The 18,320-nt window shown below is 44.8% G+C and overlaps 1 protein-coding gene across 2 annotated transcripts in view; it reads right to left on the bottom strand.

The window, feature by feature from the left end:
• MX1 (MX dynamin like GTPase 1) overlaps window positions 1-18,320 on the bottom strand; it is a 35,061-nt gene that overhangs the window by 4,582 nt on the left and 12,159 nt on the right. For both annotated transcript variants that reach the window (XM_018051653.1, XM_018051649.1), the window contains exons 4-13: window positions 17,176-17,368; window positions 16,521-16,658; window positions 14,075-14,229; window positions 13,352-13,490; window positions 11,195-11,393; window positions 8,725-8,803; window positions 8,325-8,447; window positions 7,792-7,933; window positions 3,921-4,079; window positions 607-683 (exon numbers count right to left, since the gene is read on the bottom strand). In XM_018051653.1, coding sequence (XP_017907142.1) covers window positions 607-683; window positions 3,921-4,079; window positions 7,792-7,933; window positions 8,325-8,447; window positions 8,725-8,803; window positions 11,195-11,393; window positions 13,352-13,490; window positions 14,075-14,229; window positions 16,521-16,658; window positions 17,176-17,368 — 1,404 coding nt within the window. The remainder of the gene's footprint in view (window positions 1-606; window positions 684-3,920; window positions 4,080-7,791; window positions 7,934-8,324; window positions 8,448-8,724; window positions 8,804-11,194; window positions 11,394-13,351; window positions 13,491-14,074; window positions 14,230-16,520; window positions 16,659-17,175; window positions 17,369-18,320) is intronic.

Raw genomic sequence — 18,320 nt, 5'->3', positions numbered from 1 at the left:
TGGGGGTCTTTGGGAGGTAATTAGGTCATGAGGGTGGGGTCCCCACAAATGGGTTAGTGTCCCTCTGAGAAGAGACCCCAGGGAGCTCTCTTTCTACCTCTGCCCCCGGCCTTCTGTCTCGTGAAGACACCAATGAGAAGGCCACCAGCACCTCCATCTGGGATTCCAGTCTCCTGGACTATGAGAAATATTAAGTGTCTGCAGTGGTATTAGCTATGCAGCCCATGCCAGGACAAGGGGGAGCCCCTGTTCCTAGATTGGACGAGTCTTTCCTATTTGGTTTCCTCGATGAGTTTCCAGAGTCAGTATCATTCTCTTCAGCTGTAACAGGGTTCCACACTTACTATGGCTTTCCTCTGTTCCTGTGACTAAATATTTTCCTTCTGAATTCTTTCTCTTTCTTTCCCTCTTACTGCCTTTAACGAGACATCACTGCTCATATCTTAAATTCATTATTGATCTTGACTGTTTGCTTCTCCAAATACATAATAAAGGTTGAATAGTCTTTTTTTTTTTTTTTGAATAGTCTTAATCTAAGAAATCTATTTTCTAGTGTCAGGCCTACATTTTTTTTTTTTTTTAAAGTAACTTAATGGTCAGTTTTACCTTGGCAGTTCGGTGGAGGTTGAAAAATTCACTAAAGTGTTTTCCTGAAACTTCTGTGAAGGTATTCCGGATTATATCTGGTGAAAGAAAGAGAGAGAAGTCCAGTCTTGCTGGAAGGACCCATGACTTCATAAATTGCAAAAAATAAGAGGATAAAACAGCAGAAACAGTTCCCTGCCTCCCTCTTCCCCACCCCCAATCTTCTCTTTCTTTCTGAAGGAAGAAGGTGTGCTTTTTTACTCAAAAACATCCTGGAGGAATTTTAAACATCTAAATGTCCCCTGAAATATTTATCTGATGTTTACATTTTCATCCCAAGTATAAATAGTTGCAAATAATGCAATTTCTGTTATTATAAATATATTAATATTTATAGTAAAACATCACTTTTTAAAATACATCAATGGGATCAAAATAGCTCTGTTATCCATTTGAAAGCAATAGGTGAACAAACTCATTTCAATCAGAAAACTTACATTATTTCATTTTATTTTTGAAACTCAAATTTCCACTTGACTTCCTCACAGAATGTTATCTTAGTGTGATGTACAGTATCTTTACGCTTGGAAATTTTATTTTGGCCACACTGTGAGGCATGTGGGATCTTAGTTCACTGACCAGGAAGTGAATCCTCACCCCTGTAGTGGAAGTGCAGAGTCCTAGCCACTACTGCTGCTGCTGCTAAGTCGCTTCAGTCATGTCTGACTCTGTGTGACCCCATAGATGGCAGCCCACCAGGCTCCACTGTCCCTGGGATTCTCCAGGCAAGAACACTGGAGTAGGGTGCCCTTTCCTTCTCCAATGCATGAAAGTGAAAAGTGAAAGTGAAGTCGCTCAGTTGTGTCCAACTCTCAGCGACCCCATGGACTGCAGACTACCAGGCTCCTCCGTCCATGGGATTTTCCAGGCAAGAGTACTGGAGTGGGGTGCCATTGCCTTCTCCAGTCCTAACCACTGGCTGCTATGCTTGGAAATCATAGCATACATATCACATTTTTGGCTACATATCATATTTTTCTAAACAGAAATAGGTATATAAATATATAGACTTTTTAACATTTTCTGAAGAATTTTCAGAAAGCCTTGAAGTATTACACAAGAATTTTCTTCAGGACTGAAGGAAGAATGCACAATTGATCAACAAGACACAATTGCAGATTTGGGTTTATGGTTATTAAGCCCGAAGATAAAATTGAACTAGAAACACCAGGGAAGCCACTTGCACTGCCCTGGTGGCTCAGTGCACAAGAGTCTGCCTGCCGACGCAGGGGACGCAAGTTCGATCCCTGGTCCAGGAAGATCCCACAAGCTGAGGAGAAATTAAACCTATACACCACAACCACTAGGGCCCACGAGCCGCTTACTGAGCCCACGTGCTGCACCTATGGAAGCCCACAGGCCCTCAAGCCCGTGCTCCTCAACTAGAGAAGCCACCGAAACGAGAAGCCCATTCACGGCAACCGGAGAGGAGCCCCCGCTTGCCGCAACTGAGAAAGACTGCGCACAGCAAGGAAGACCCTGAGCGGCGAAAAATAAATAAAAGGTCAAAGTAAAAAAAGAAGAAATACATGTCTTATCAACTGTGCAAAGGCTGTCCTCCCTTCACCCCTACGAGTTCACAGATCCTCAAGATTATGACTCGATGCTAAAATGAGACACAGTTGAAGCCTGAGTGAGGAGGGTGTCGGCCAAGGAGACTACAGAGAAGAGATGCAGTAAGCTCAGAGCAGTAAATAGGAATCCGGGAAGTGAAGATCCTCGAGGAGAAGGGGGTGGTGAGTACTGTGAGGGACTGTGCTTCTCCTCCGGAGTGCCGATGTGGCTTGCAATTGGCACGTGACCACAGTGACACCGTCTCAGGTTCATGCCGCACTTTAGAGGCTCAGCCCACTCCCATCGTGTACAGCTGTTTAGTCAACCTTCTCAGAGATTTCGAATAAACAATAGTGTTTTGAGATTGTGAAGTATGCAAAGTGGTGGAGTAGAGGGAGGTGAGGTATGATAAGAAACATACATCTGGTTCTTGTCCCTAGTTCCTAAAACAGAGCTCCTAAACCCTTTAGAATATCCTGGGTGATGGGAGCATCGCTTGTTCTCAGGTGGCACTAGACAGCTTCACGATGGGGCTGGTCACCAAAAGACCAAGCCTTTGATTAGAAGCCTGGAACTTCCAACCCAGCTTCCCCCTTCTCCCCAACTTCTAGGGGTTAGGGGAGGGGCTGGAGATTGGATTAAAAATTGATTATGCTTCCATGGGATAATTGATTGTATGTGTGTGGGTGTGGGTGTGTGTGTTAATAGCTCAGTTATGTCCGACTCTTTGTGACCCCACAGACTGTAGCCCCTGGGGCTCCTCTGTCCATGGAATTCTTCAGGCAGGAATGGTTGCCATTCCCTTCTCAAGGGGATCTTCCCAATGCTGGGATCGAACCCAGGTCACCCTCATTGCAAGCAGACTCTACCATCCGAGCCACCAGGGAAGCTGTATAATTGATTATACCTTCATAAAAACCCTTAATGACCGGGCTCAAAGATAGCCAGGCTGGTGAACATGACCACATGCCAAAAGGGTAGTCCCGCCCTCACCACTCCTCTGACAGAAGCATTTGTGACCCGCCCACATCACACATTATGCATATCGTTCATTTGCAAACTTTCATTGCAAACTTGCAATCTTTCATATCCAACACCAGGAAACTGGTGCATGTGTGTGCTCACTCAGTCTTGTTCCATTCTTTGTGACCCCAGGACTGTACTCTGCCAGGATCCTCTGCCCATGGGATTCTCCAGGCAAGAATACTGGAGTGGGTTGCCATTCCCTTCTCCAGGCGACCTTCCCGACCCTGAGATGGAAGCCCTGTGTCTTTTGCAGCTCCTGCATTGGCAGGCAGATTCCTTACCACTGAGCCACCCGGGAAACACCACTAATAAACTGGTAAAGGTAAGCAAATCCTTTATAGCAAACCAGTAAAGTAGAGTATGCTCCTGAGTTCTATGAGCTGTTCCAGCTGAGTATGGAACCCCAGGAGTGGGTGGTGGGAACTGTGACTTATAGCTGGTCCCTCAGCAATACAGGAGTTTCAGACACGGAGCTGCCATCCAGAGGCGGGTCTTGTGAGCTGAGCCCTGAGCTGTGGGTCTGTGCAAACTCCAGGCAGTTAGTGTCAGAAGGGAATGAATTGTTGGACACCCTTTAGAGTCTGGAGAAGACTGGTTGGGTTGCTTGTGTTGGAAAACACCCCAGCAGGAGGTACTGGCTTTGACCCTGTCCTAGAAATATTGATAAAATGCCTAAAGTAAAACCAAGAACCCACCTGTCACCGTGTGCAGCATGTCCACAGCAGGCTCTTCCAGAACTATGACCTGCTTTTTTATGATGATCTCAAACGTCTTGTAATTCACAAACCCTGGCAACTCTCTGCCACGATACCGATTTTCAAATTGCTTTATTTCTTTACGTATGGCTTCATGACCTACAGAAGGAAAGGATAGCTCAGAATTATTTTGCAGAAATAACCTTGCTGGTTTGGCTGAACATAGCAGCATTCTGACCTTCCTGAAAATACAGAGGAGCAAGAAAAAAAAAATCAAATCTGATTTTCAAATTGAAAAAGATGCAAGGATTGCAATAAAGAAACAGATTTTGAGATAACTGTCCTTAGTCATCTCAAGATGGCACGTGTAAAGCCAGGGAAGGACACTGAAAACTAGCAAATGCAGAAACTTACTAAGACAGAATTTTAAAAAAATTTTGGCTGCACACCACAGCACGTGGGATCTTAGTTCCTTGACCAGGAACTGAACCAGGGGCCCCTGGTTCAGCTGGACTCCACCTTCAGCATTGGAAGGTCGAATCTTAACCACTGGACCACTGGGGAAGTCCCAAGACATATTTGGGAAAAGGTAACTTGAGTAGGAAATTTGGGAAATCAAATTTGATTTTGTAAAGAAAATTATATCATAGAATACTATGACCTGCAGACACTTTAAAAAATAGAAATGGGGACTTTCCTGGTGGTCCAGTGGTTAGGGCTCTGTGGGCACAGTGCAGGAGGCGAGGGTTTGATCCCTGGTCGGGGAACTAGGATCCCACGTGCCGCTCGAGGTGGACTCACTTAAAAAAAATAAAGAAATGATCATAACGCCAGTTGAAGTCAGTGATTCAGCATATATTCCCAGGTTGCAGCAGGAGTAAAACGTATTTATAAACCAGAGGGATAATACAGTTGGATTATTAATGTGACATGTTATCACTGTTTACCACGTAAAGCACTTAATTTTTTCTCTATATTCTTGGAATTATTTTTACTCTAAACAAACTAGGGTGTGAAGAACCTCCTTCATGGGGTGGGGGGAGGATGATTCAGAAGGACTAAGGTTCCTTCTTTTTGAAGAACTAACCCGGGATAGTAGCCTGGTTACCCTCTTTTGGTCAGGAGATACTTTCTGAAAGGCATTTAAAAAAATTAAGATTTAATTGGCATGCCATAAATTCACCATTATTAAAGTATATATTTAGTATATTCACAAAGTGGTGCAAACATCACCACTATCTAATTCTCAAGCATTTCCACCACCCCAGGGAACCCTGTTTCCATCAGCACTCACTCCCCATTCCCTCCACCCAGCCCCTGAGACCACTAATCCACTTTCTATTTCTATGGACTTTTGAACATTTCATGTAAATGGAATTGTACGTCCTGTGGCCTTTTGTGTCTCACTTCTTCCACTTAGCATAAGAGCCACTCTAGTACGTGTGAGATGGGATTTAACTTGCATTTCTGATGGCTAACAATATTGTGCATCTTGTCACGTGCTTATTAGCCATATGTGTGTGCGTCCTCAGTTGTGTCTGATTCTTCGCCACCTCATGGACTGCAGCCCCCGAGGCTCCTCTGTCCAGGGTTGGACACTGTCTGGAGTGGGTTGCCATTTCTCCTCCACTGGATCTTCCCAACCCAGGGAGGAAACTCATGTCTCCTGCATTGGCAGGTGTATTCTTTACCACTGAGCCACTGGGAAGACAATCTTATTAGCTATACCTGTATCTTTTTTCTTTTTTTTTGAGGAATGTCTATTCCAATCCTTTGTCCATCTTTAAATTGAGTTATTTCTCTTCTTGTTGTTGAGCTGTAAGAGTTCTTTACATATTGCAAATACTAGTGAGTGAGTACTAAGTCACTTTAGTTGTGTCCAACTCTTTGTGACTCTATGGACTGTAGCCCACCAGGCTCCTCTCTAGGGGATTTTCCAGGCAAGAATACTGAAGTGGGTTGCCATTTCCTTCTCCAGGGGATCTTCCAGAACCAGGGATCAAACCCACAGCTTTTAGGTCTCTTGCATTGCCAGGAAGGTTCTTTACCACTAGTACCACCTGGGAAGTGAAGTCCTATAAAGACTAGACCCTTATCATATACATGATTTTTAAATACTTTCTCCAATTCTGTGGAATGTCTTCACTTTCTTGATCGTGCTCCTGGATAGTGTTTTTTGATATGCACACAAGTTTTAAATTTTGATGAAATCCAGCATATCATTTTTTTCCTTATGTTGCTTCTGCTTCAGATGTCCTAGGTAAAGAGACCACTACCTAATCCCAAGGGCACAAAGTTTTAAACCTATGCTTTCTTCTAAGAGTTTTACAGTTTTGGCTTGTACACTTTGGTTTTTGATCCATTTTGAGTTTATTTTTGGATAGGAGGTGCATTAGGGGTCCAAATTAATTCTTACTTTTGGATACTCAGTGATATGGAACTGATCATTTGTTGGGAGGAATTTATCATTTTAAAAAATGAGCCATTTTTCTCACAGGCTGTCTGCCATAAGCACTTTTTCCATAAAACCTGGCTAGGCAATGCCATGAGGGAGCTTCCGGAAGCCAAAGACTGGTGTTTTCTTTGAAAGGGGTTAGCATGGTGCTCCCCATCCCCAACATAAGAACAGACTGCACAGCAGGTGTACAACTCTCTGCTCAAGGACTTGGCTTCTGTAAGTGGCACCAGGGGGTGACAGAGGACGAGCTGGCTGGGTGGCATCACAGACTCAATGGACATGAGTTTGTGCAAACTCTGGGAGATTGCGAAGGACAGAGGAGCCTGGTGTATTGCAGTCCATGGGGTTGCAGAGTCGGACACGACCAAGCAACTGAGCAATAGCAACAAGTGGCACAAAGACTGTGGACACGTGACAAGCGAGCACCCCAGGAATGAGTGTCCTGGACTTTGGTCCCCAAGGTTCACATCCTACGCCGCCCTCTGTGCCCTCTGCCAGGGAATAAAGGTGCAGCCTCTGAATTATGTAGAAACTCCCTTGATTTCTCTCCCCCTGTTCATTATTCAAAGCCAAGGAGGACTGTCAATCTGAACCTCTGCTCAGTTTAAATAAATCATGAAACTACCACCATCGCCTACTGCCCCCCTCTACCATCAGATTGTTGGAATAAAAGCAAATTGAAAGTTCCCTCAGCTGCTGCAGTTTTCTCATTGGTCAATATATGATTTAGTTTAGGGTTCTTAAAATAGTAAAAAAAAAAATAAAGTTCAGATCACATTTTCTGACTCCGGAGGATTTGATGATGCAAGATGCTGTTGTATTTTCTTTCCATCACTGCAGCTGTACAGTGGTGAAGAATCCACCTGCCAACCTGGAGACACGGGTTTGCTCCCTGGGTTGGGAGGGTCCCCTGGAGGAGGAAATGGCAACCCATTCCATTAGTCTTGCCTGGGAAATCCCGTGGACAGAAGAGCCTGGCAGACTACAGTCCGTGGGGTTGCAAAGCACTGGATGACTGGGCAGCGAAACAGTGACCAGAAGATCCATCACAGGACACGCCAGGTGTCAAGGCCTCAGTGGATTAACCACTGGATTATTTCAGGGGCAGCACCACTGGGAACACAAAGGGCATGACACACGTGGCAGGCTCACCTGCTCACTGTTGAGGGGAAAACTGACTATTCTAAGATTCGTGATTGGCATGGGCCATTGGATCTGCATCTTCTCTCCAGGTGTCCTCTGAAACCTGAACCTGATGCTTGCTGGCCAGAGTTCAGGGACTTGAAAGAGCACATGTGGCTTTCACGCTACCAAGTCCTTACTCTGGCCGTCCTTGACCACCGCCATCACCCACCTCCCCCAGCCTTGGCCTCAGCTCAACTTGACGCGTTTACCATGGTGCCTCAGACTCACCTTTTTCGAAATTTTTCTCAACCACAGCACTCCATTTGCAGAATTCGGCTCGTACTTTGGTAAACAGTCGGGAGTCATACTGCCCCACGAGTTCCTCCCCTTCTATTGTTGAGATGATCTCTTTATTAAATGTATCAATTTTCTGCCAAGAAGGAAAAAAGAATCAGCAGAGACATTCTAAACCGAGCAAGGTAGTTTGGCAGTCGTGTGCATGGATGAGTCCCTCTGTGCTGTCTCTCAGGCCAGGTGGGAGGACAGGAGAGAAGAAGCCTGGGCTGCACAGAACCCCAAACTCCCCTCACTGCCTGGGGGGGTCCCCAGTGAGGGAGCGCACTTGAGGAAGAGCCAGTGGCACGCATGGGGTGGTCCACCACTCCCTGCCCGCTTTCTAACTCCGGGCCCGTTTTGGTGCTAAGTGGGCAGAACGAGTTTGGATCAGCTTTAGGGAAGTGAAGACAGATGAGCGTGACACCCATAATCCCTGTGGACAGTGATGTACGACTCCCCAGCTTGGCGCCACTGGCAGTACTCACCTCTATCAGAGAGAACATTTTCTCACTTTCTTCTTCTGGGATGTCCTTGCCATACTTCTGTAACTCCTCTGTTATTCTCTGGTGAGTCTCCTTTATTTGATTTTCCAACAGGGGCAGAGTTTTCTGAGAAAAACAACAGAAAGACATAAATATGAACAGGGAACGAGCTGCGGTTGGCGATGGGGAAGGGCTAGGGTTAGGCCAGCGCCTGCAAGACGCTCATGTTTAATTAGGCCGGGTGGGTAGTTTATCAGCATCCCACTCAGCACGTGATCCTCTGACAGGCAATAGGCACACCCGTGGGAGCATCCCAGGCCACATCCATGCCCCCTGAATCTGAGCCCACATCTTCACAAGATGTCCAGGCGATCCGACTCTGCTCAGCTCTGCGTGCACTTACACAAATGTGCATGATGAGTTCATTGGTGAGTCTTTCTGCCAGGCAGGGGATAGTGGCCCTCCCTTCCTCCAGAAGGTCCCTGCAAGAGAAGGCAACATTCCTGTCCACCTGGGTCTAGCCAGGAAACGCAGGTTGGCTCTCTGTTGCTGGGGAAAGCGAAAGCAAGTGCAGTTACTTCCCACTGGACGGCATGTCCTGCAACTGGACCACACAGAATCACGACTGAATTTTTGTAATGTTGCATATTTCGAAAATGGTATAGAATGATCCCTTCCAGCTGATGTAGTGAATGTGTCTTATGACACCTGACTACAAATGGTCTTTATAAAAGTTCACATATCACCTAGAGGTATGTTTCCATAACATGCACATACCCTTCTGAATACGCAGTGCATATTCGTATTGGGCTTCATGAACATATATTGACAGATATTTACACAGGTGCATGGATGAAGCCTGGACTGGGGGACCCACACTTCTCCAAAATGACAACTGAAACCATGAGCTGCTTGGGGAAGGAGACCAAGCCCTCCTCTCACTCTTTCCAAATATGTGTTTGTAGAGTGAGTTACTACATAGTTTTCCACATGTTAAAGGACTTTTTAAGATGAAGGGCAGCCAGGAAACATGAGTTCACACATATCTTTGCAAGAGTACACTCATACCTAAGTTTTAGCTTCTGTACCTGTCGAATTTTTTAATTGTGGGAAAATATACATAAAACTCACCACTTTAATAATTTGTAAGTGCACATGTGTGAGCTAAGTCACTTCAGTTATATCTGACTCTTTGCGACCCCATGGAAGGTAGCCCAACCAGGCTCCTCTGTCCATGGGATTCTCCAGGTGGGAATACTAGAGTGGGTTGCCATGCCCTCCTCCAGGGGATCTTCCTGACCCAGGGATCAAACCTGCATCTCCTGCACTGGCAAGTGAGTCCTTTACTCACAAGCGGTGAGTGCCACTTGGGAGGCCTGTAGGCACACATTCAGCGGTATTAAGTACAATTACATTGATGTGTGACCATCACCACCATCTACCTCCAGAAACAGCTCATCTTCCCCACCTGAAACTGTTTCCATTAAGCAGCTCCCCACCCCCTCCCCCAGGTCCTGTCTCTATGAATTTGACCACTTTAGGGACCTTGTATAAGAGGAATTATACAGTGTTTGTCTTTTCATGACTGGCTTATTTCACTGAGCATAGTGCCCTCAGGGTACAGCCATGTTATAGCAAGTGCTAGAATTTTCTTCCTTTCTAAGGCCAAATACTATTCCACTGTGTGGATGGAATTTTTTTAATCCATTTTGGATAAACATTGTGTTTATCGTGGTCACTCAGCTTGCTTCCTTTTTTTTTAGCTATTGTGAATAACACTGCTATGAACATAGGACTGCAAGGATCTCTTCTGAATTACGTGTCTCTGCAAGCTTCTGGGAACAGCCAATATGATAATGTTTACAAAGGACATGTGTCTCCCCCCACATACACATGTGCACACACAAGGGATCTCAGTGAATGTGTCACTTTTTTCTCAACATCTTGTAACGATCTTTTTATTGGCATCTCCTTGGCACAGCACTATAATGGTTGCTAGCCCTGTGATCTCTTATTCTGGTTTGACCATACAAATCCCATGATTTTCAACATGTACATTCCACAGTCTTCACAATTAAAAACAAATCTGTGCTGAACACGCTTTAGGGGACATTACTGAACACATCTCGGATTACTTGCCTGTGTGGAATTCCTAGAACAGAACTCAGCCTTAGGAACACCTGTGTGATCTCAGCACGTGCTATTGGTAGCGGAGATGCAAGCCCACACCCCTCCTTTCCCACCAACTCTACACCTTCTCATTATTTCAAAATAACCAGTTTATCAGTATCATCCTTTTTAAAAAAAATTTCATTTTTGGCATCAGGGTTATAAAGGCCTTTATCCTGGGATTATTAATTCTCCGCCTATATTTTCTTCTAAGAAGTGGTACTTTCTTTGTACTTAATTTTAAACTTCCACTGATATTTATTTTGGTATCCCATGTTAAGTAAGGACATGTTTAATTTTCCCAACTATTAAATAATTATTTCAGTGCTACTGATTGATAATGAAACTGACAAAGCCCAGGAATTTGAAGTGCCACATTTATTACAGACCAAATGTACGTACTTGAGTCTATTTCTGGGTTTTCCACTTTGTTTCCATCCTGTTATACTTACGTTTATATTCTGTTTCCAGAACTATAATAAGTTATTGCAAAAAGTCTCCTCCTTCTTCCGAAGTTTTAGATTTATTCTTTGCCTACTTTGTGAATTCCTCCTTTATTCTTCCAGGCAGATTCCCCATGGTCACCGTAAAGGAACAGACACACAGGGATACTCTCAACAGCCAACCTTGGACAGCATGCATTTCTCCTGTGAGGAAGGAGGTCCTTAATTTTGGTTCTCCCTGGGAAAGCTCCATGCACATACCTGAAATGTGCGTGATCCTCGAAGAATATCCGCTCTCTCTGTAGGGCCTTGTCCAGGCTCAGCCGATGCTGGATCTCCTGCTGGCCGCGGCACTTGACGATCATGTAGCCCTTCTTCAGGTGGAAGACCAGGTTTCTCACCACGTCCACAACCTTGTCTTCTGTGCCTTTGTCCACCAGATCGGGCTTTGTCAAGATTCCTGCGACCCAGAGACTCTGGTTATAGAATGTTCACATCTTTGCAGGGTGAGGAGTAAGGTCAGCTCCCTTCCTGGGGAGCGAGGTCCCCTGGCCCCGGGCTTGCTTCCACAATGCAGCTCGCCTAGCGAAGGTGCAAGGCTCAGCCCCTATGTGCTCCTTAAGTTCACTTCACCCAGATCTTGGCTCTCACGCATGTAATGGCTCGTTATGTTCCTCCTGTTCAGCAAAGGAGTTCACTCTCATGCAATGGGTCTCAAACTTCCCTGTGCATCTAAGCCACCTTAAGGCCCTGCTCCAGAAATTCTGGTTCAGCAGATTCGGTGGGATCAAGGGACTTGCCTTTCTAAAAATTCTTCAGTTAATATTGGTGCAGGTGGGGCCTGGCTCACGCTTGGGAAAATAAGGGTCTGACCAGGTCAGCTAGGTCATTTGCAGGACCCACTGCAAAATGAAAATGCAGAACGCCTGTTTAAACAAGTATTGCAAGATGGCATCATCACAACACTGCACTGAGCATGGACCCATCTGCATGTGAGGCACTGTGCAGTTGTCCAGCCCAAGATTAACTCTGAGGTTTACTGTGCCCACTTGTAGCTGCAGCCCTGGCTGAGAGATTCTCATCCCAGGCAGGATGGGCAGCAGGACAAGCAAAGAATGAGAACCTGCAGCTAAGGATGGTGGAGCAGAATGCAGAAGGGACTGACAGCATCTCTGGTACACAGGTGAGCAGCCTCTGCCCAGGCTTCTTCTTAGGTGTGAAAATAAATTGCTGTTTGTTTCAGCCACTGCCCTCAGGCTCTCTGCTATTTACAGCCAAATGCATTTTTTCAAACATAACACTTAAACCATTTTTACACGCACATTTCAGGTGCATGAAACACTTTCACGTTGTTGGGCACCCTTGACCACTATTCATCTTCAAAACCTTTTCATCTTCCCCAGCTGAGACTCTGTAACCACCAAACACTAACTCCTATTTCTCCCTTCCCCCACTTCCTGTCCATGAACCTGACCACACTAGGTCCCTCATATGATTGAGGTCATGCAGTATTTGTCCTTTGGCACTGGCTTATGTCATTGAGCACAATGTCTTCAAGGTACATCCTCATTGTAGCAGGTGTCAGAATGTCCCTCCTTTTTAAGGTTGGATACTGTCCCACTGTGGGCTTCCCTGGTGGCTCAGATGGTAAAGAATCTGCCTGCAATATGGGAGACCTGGGTTCGACCTGGGTTCGACCTGGGTTCGACCTGGGTTGGGAAGATTCCCCTGGAGGAGGGCATGGCAACACACTCCTGTATTCTTGCCTGGAGAATCGCCATGGGCAGAGGAGCCTGGCGGGCTATAGCCCATGGGATCGCAAACAGTCAGACATGACTTAGCGACTAAGCACAGCACAGAACTATCCCACTGTATGGATACCTCACATCCTGTGTATCCCCTCATCTTTCTGGGACACATGGGTTATTCTACATAAAATGCATTGTCAACTGATATAACTACTTTCTGCCCCACCCCTGAACCCACAACACCTCTTATCAGCAGATAAACAAGTATTATGGGTCAACCCATGGCCAATAAGATTCAGTTGTGGCCCAAGAGTCATCTGGCCTCAATGGTTCTTGATTGGTTCTCATCCGCTGGGTGTAGGTCCCCACTCATGTGTACCAAGAAACACCCACTGGATTTAAGAGATGCTCTTCCACTGTCAAGCCATCTACCATTTTCAGATTCTTCCCTGGTGGCTCAGGCAGTAAAGAATCTGCCTGCAATGCAGGAGATGGAGGACACACAGGGTCAATCCCTGGGTCAGAGAGATCCTCTGGAGAAGGGAATGGCAATCCATTCCAGTATTCTCGCCTGGGAAATCCCAAGGACATAGAAGCTAGGAGAGCTACAGTCCATGGGGCCACACAAAGTCAGACATGACTGAGTGACTAACAATTTCACTCTTCTTACCTATGGTCCTATCTCCTTGGGGATCCACATCCTGAGCCATGCGCAGCGCCTCTGTGGTGGCGATGTCCACGTTAGCAGGGACCACCACCAAGTTGATGGTCTCCTGCCTAAGGATATACTTCCTGATGAGAGACTTGATCTATAAGAAAATGGGAGGGTATGAGAGCTGAGACAGGTCCTGACTTGCTTCAGGCCTTCCAAGTCCCAGAGGTATTTCTTCCAAGAAGCAAACACAGAGAAATGCAGAAAAACTACATTTTCTGAGGGAACACTGTGAGGTTTTAACTCGCAAATCATTTCCCAAGACCTCAAATCTGAAGGTCACAATGAAAAATAAGATGCCAAAAGAATTGCTTGACTATTCTCTAAATCTTTAATCCACAGGGTGAGATTCACTGATACAGGAATATCATTATATTTGCTCCTAATGCTCCCTCTTCCCACATAAAACCCCTTCCTAATGCATGCCAATTTAGATATGGCATAGAGTGTAACTATAACCAAAAATGAGTCACTGAATAAAACACAAATAAAATGCTTTCCCAACTTTGCCTCTTCCCACAGAAGCTTCCATCCAACTTGGTGGAGTAATTTCGACCAATGCATGCTCCAAATTCCCCACCTCCCCATACCCACTCCTCAAGCTTGGTCCTGGACTCACTGATGCTCTAATGCAGCCTCTCCCCCACAAGACCTGGGCCAGGATGGGGCCTGAAGTTTCACCTGATATTCAATGTCGGGTGGCTGGTTGCCCACAGCAACCCTGGTGATGCCAGGAAGATCTATCAGGGTCAGATCTGGGACGTGAGGGGAGCTGACCTCCAGACTAATCAGCTCATGACTGATCCCCATGCCTTCGCCAGCGATGGCAATCTGGGCTAGAGAAGAGGATAAAGGAAAACGGAATAGAGCTTGGGATGGAATATCTCATTACAGTGAATCCTCTGAAGGCAAAACCCACCTGCTGGGATTCAACGGTAAGGCATGTTTGGAGCAGATTCATTTCTCTGAAACAAAAAGGGACATCAAAGGATAATCCCGTATTTGCATTGCCAGTGGCCAGAATAGTCTGCAGAGAGAACTAGCGAGAACACCTCTGTAGGTGACACCCATCTGAACCAGTCTTAACCTGGCAGAGCAGGTAAGTTCTTCCTGGTGCCAAACCTAAATTCCTCCCATTGATATACTAGGAACTCAACAAAGAGGTAAAACGAAAAGAAATTTTTAAAAATGGTGACTCCTAAAACATGACCTGGAAAGTTATGGGTGGCAGTACATGCTTGTTTCAGGCAAGCTGAGCATTAGCTGTTGATATTCCATTAAGAGATTTAATTCTGTCCCTTCCTCCTTAATAATGAAAATTTCAAGATAAGAATTTATTTCATCAAACTTTTAGCTAATACCACTTGACCACTTTGTACATCCAAAATGTCTTTTTGGTATGCTTTATATCAGTCAAGAATGTAGAAGGGAATAATAGTAACAATGGTATATGTAGCGCAATCTGCTAATTCTGCCCCCCGCCCCCCACCCCAAATCCATTTCCCAGAGATGCGGTCATATAAAACCGTCTGGCCCATGGGATAGATGTGAAGATGCTATGTGCAACTTCCAGAAATATGCTTAAGACAGGGATAGGTCCTTTGCCAATGACTAGCTGGCAGGAATAGGCACTTGACTGAATGATGAGGGGGCCTTGGGAGCAGAGGCCACCCAGAGTGTAGGAATGAGACAGGAGTCTGGGTTCATAACCTGGGAACCCTTACATCAGCTCTGAGAGACATAAAACTGACATTGTTTAAACCACTGTGTTAGTAATTTGCTTGCACAAATGGCTTCTATACTCCTTCCCATCTCCATATGGATGCCACTTTATAGAAAGAATGCCACTTCTCCCATCAAGAGAATTTGCTTCTTGAAATTGGGCTTGAGTGCATTAATTTCTTTGGGTAACAGGTTGTTACAAAATGTATTCCAGTAGACACTGAAAGATGCTTACACATCAGAGATTTGAACTCAGGTCTCTTGGTACTTGGAACCCTTCTTCCAACATGTTAAAAAAAACCCAACCCAGTCACCTGGGGGGACAGGCCACTGTCAGACCATGGGAAGGTCTGGTCATTCCAGTCGAGGACTGGGTTGGTACCTGAGGTCATCCTAGACTCTTGGCCCCAGACAAATCATCCTAGAGGAAAAGAACTGCCCAGCTGATCCTTTGAATCACAGGAAATAAACTGTTCCAAGCCATTTTTTGAGATTGTTTTGTTACACACCAAAGACTAACTGATACATACTAATTTTGCGTTTTCTGCAGGCAACCTAATCCCAACAAACACATAACAACATCTTCATGATAACATTATTTAATTTTTGCACAACAGCCAGTAAATGGTAGTTAGTGCTTCCACTTTTATAGAGTCAAATCCATTCTTTCCTACTGCTGGATATCAGTTCATACCATTTTTTGTATCTTCCCCAAATGACTAGAACTTAATTATGTGACACACTAGGAAGAAATTAAAGTCAATAAGGGAAAATTGCTTACTCATCTCACTCGCTCTCAGCAGCAACTAAGTGTATCACTACTTTGTCCCTATCTACATCAATTTTCTCTTTTCAGATGTTTCAAATGGATACAGTAATCTCTGTGGTGTGCATTTACTGAGACCTGCCATATATTATTCTAAGCTGGGGATTATTCAAGCACATGCATCCCACTCTTGGAAGAAAAAGACTTCCAGTTCTGAACAGGATTCAGTGGTGTTCCAGCCAGCATTTTGGAAAGCTGGTTAACAGGTGAAGGTGTCCCCTGGCCCCACACCTTGACATCAGATCTGTGGAGCGGGGAGGCCTTTGAATAAAGGACAAATACTCCGTATTTGAAGACAAGCTTCAAAATTCACATTATGCTCAGATATGTACTTACATACTAAGTAATAAATTACCGAGGTCAGATTCTGTCCAAAGCACTGGTCTTAATGAGAGTAAAAAAAAAAAAAAGAGAAAATACAAGAGAGCTGGGGGCCTGATGGAGGGAAGGGAAGGTTCCTGAGGGACCAGAACAAGCCTAGAAAGGGGAGAGTGGGGACAGTGACAGGCAGACCCCATCTATTTCACCTGGTTGACCAGATATCCAAATAGGCATGAAGAACAATCATGAGACACTTACCTTTACTGATTTCCTTTTCCACCTGTGAAGCATCTGAAATCTCAATCTCTCTGTCCAGGAAGCTGACTTTGCCTTTCCACTCGCCTTCCTTCTCAAGTTTTTTCAGCCTCAGCACGAGAGGACATCTTGTAACAATACCTAGGAAACCACTACTCATCAGGTCTGTACTCTGCTGCTAACAGTCCTATATGGTGGTCTTAGACCAGTGGTTCTTAAATTTGTATATAATCATCTGGGAGGCTCCCAAAACTGCAAACTCCCTGTTCTCACCCTTTGACTCTCTGAGGCGTCCTATCTGGGATGACTCACGAATGTGCATCTAGGATTTACATTTCAGATGGAATTTGACTTGAAATCCCCTACTTTAGATCTCTTGCTTCACCCCAGTGTTTTCCATCAGCCCAGGTGGTACACTGCAGTGGGAAACCCCAAACTTCTGCAAACATTCTCCACCATCCCCCAGAAGACACAAGGAGAAGATAGTCATCTGTAAGCGGAGGACACAGGCCTCCGGAGAAACCAACCCTGGTAATACCTTGATCTTGGGCTTCTAGCCTCCCAAATTTTGAGAAGTAAACTTCTATTGTTTAAGCTCAAGTCTGAGGTCCTCTGTTACTGCAGCCTGAGCTAACCAACACAGAAGGCAAGTGCTTACCACTGCCCCTGGGGAGGGCAACCCCAGACAGGGCCTCCAGCACGGAGCTCTTGCCCGAGCTCTGGTCTCCGATAACGGCGATGGCGGGCAGGGCCAGGTCCTGCTCCACGCCCAGGGCCCGCAGAGAGTCGATGAGGTCAATGCATGGCCGCACCTTCTCCTCATATTGGCTGTAAAGGTTGCCCTTGGACTCCTGGAAGAGGCAGAATGGGAGATCTCTATCATAGCCTGCAGGTCACGTTCCATCAAAGATGGACAACTTCAGTCATCCTAATGTATACAGGTGATTGAAGCTCCCCAATCAAGAGAATGAGGGTAAAACAGAAATAAATATTTGAAGAAATAATAGCTACAATGTCCTCAAACTGGATGAAAACGCAAAGATCCCCAAAGCTCAATGAGCCCAGAGCAAAGGAAACATAAAGTAACTATATCAAGGCACTCTATAGTCAAATCGGTCAAAATCAGTGATAATGACAGAATGCCAGCCAGAAAGCGACATGTTATGTACAGAGGCATAAACATGAGATTTATAGCATATTTCTCAGTAGAAACTATGCAAATGAGAAGACAGTGTAGCAACTTTGTTAAAGTACTGAGAAAAATCATCAACCTAAAATTTTCTACTCAGAAAAAAATATCTTTTAAAATGAGAAAGTGAGTAAGGATTTTTCTGGATGCACAAAAATGAATGAATTCATCACTAGCAGACCTGCACTACAGGAAATGTTTAGGATGCCCTTCAAGCCAAAGGAAAATGATATTGGATGGACATTTTAACCTACACCAAGGAATTTACACCAGAAATGGTGACTACTATACTTTTTTATTACTTAAATATCTTTAAAAGACATTGGCCATTTCAAAAAAAATAACAATGTAATGTGGGGACTTAAAATATTGATAAAATAAAAAACTCATGACAAAAATGGCATGAAGGCTGGGAGGAGAGAAATGGACACACATTATCATAAGGTTCTTATATATGAAATAATATATTAGTGCTTGAAGGTAAACTTGGCAAATTAAAGACATGATATACTCCCTAAAATAGTTTTACTCAATAAACCAATAAAGGAGATAAAATGAAATCATAGAAAACTTGGTTAATTCAAAAGAAAGCAGAAAAAGAGGAAATGAAGAAT

The sequence above is a fragment of the Capra hircus genome, chromosome 1 (genome assembly GCF_001704415.2).
Source record: "Capra hircus breed San Clemente chromosome 1, ASM170441v1, whole genome shotgun sequence".
NCBI lineage: Eukaryota > Metazoa > Chordata > Mammalia > Artiodactyla > Bovidae > Capra > Capra hircus.
The sequence above is the reverse complement of the archived record's forward strand: the minus strand, read 5'-3'. Positions and strand labels throughout refer to the sequence as shown.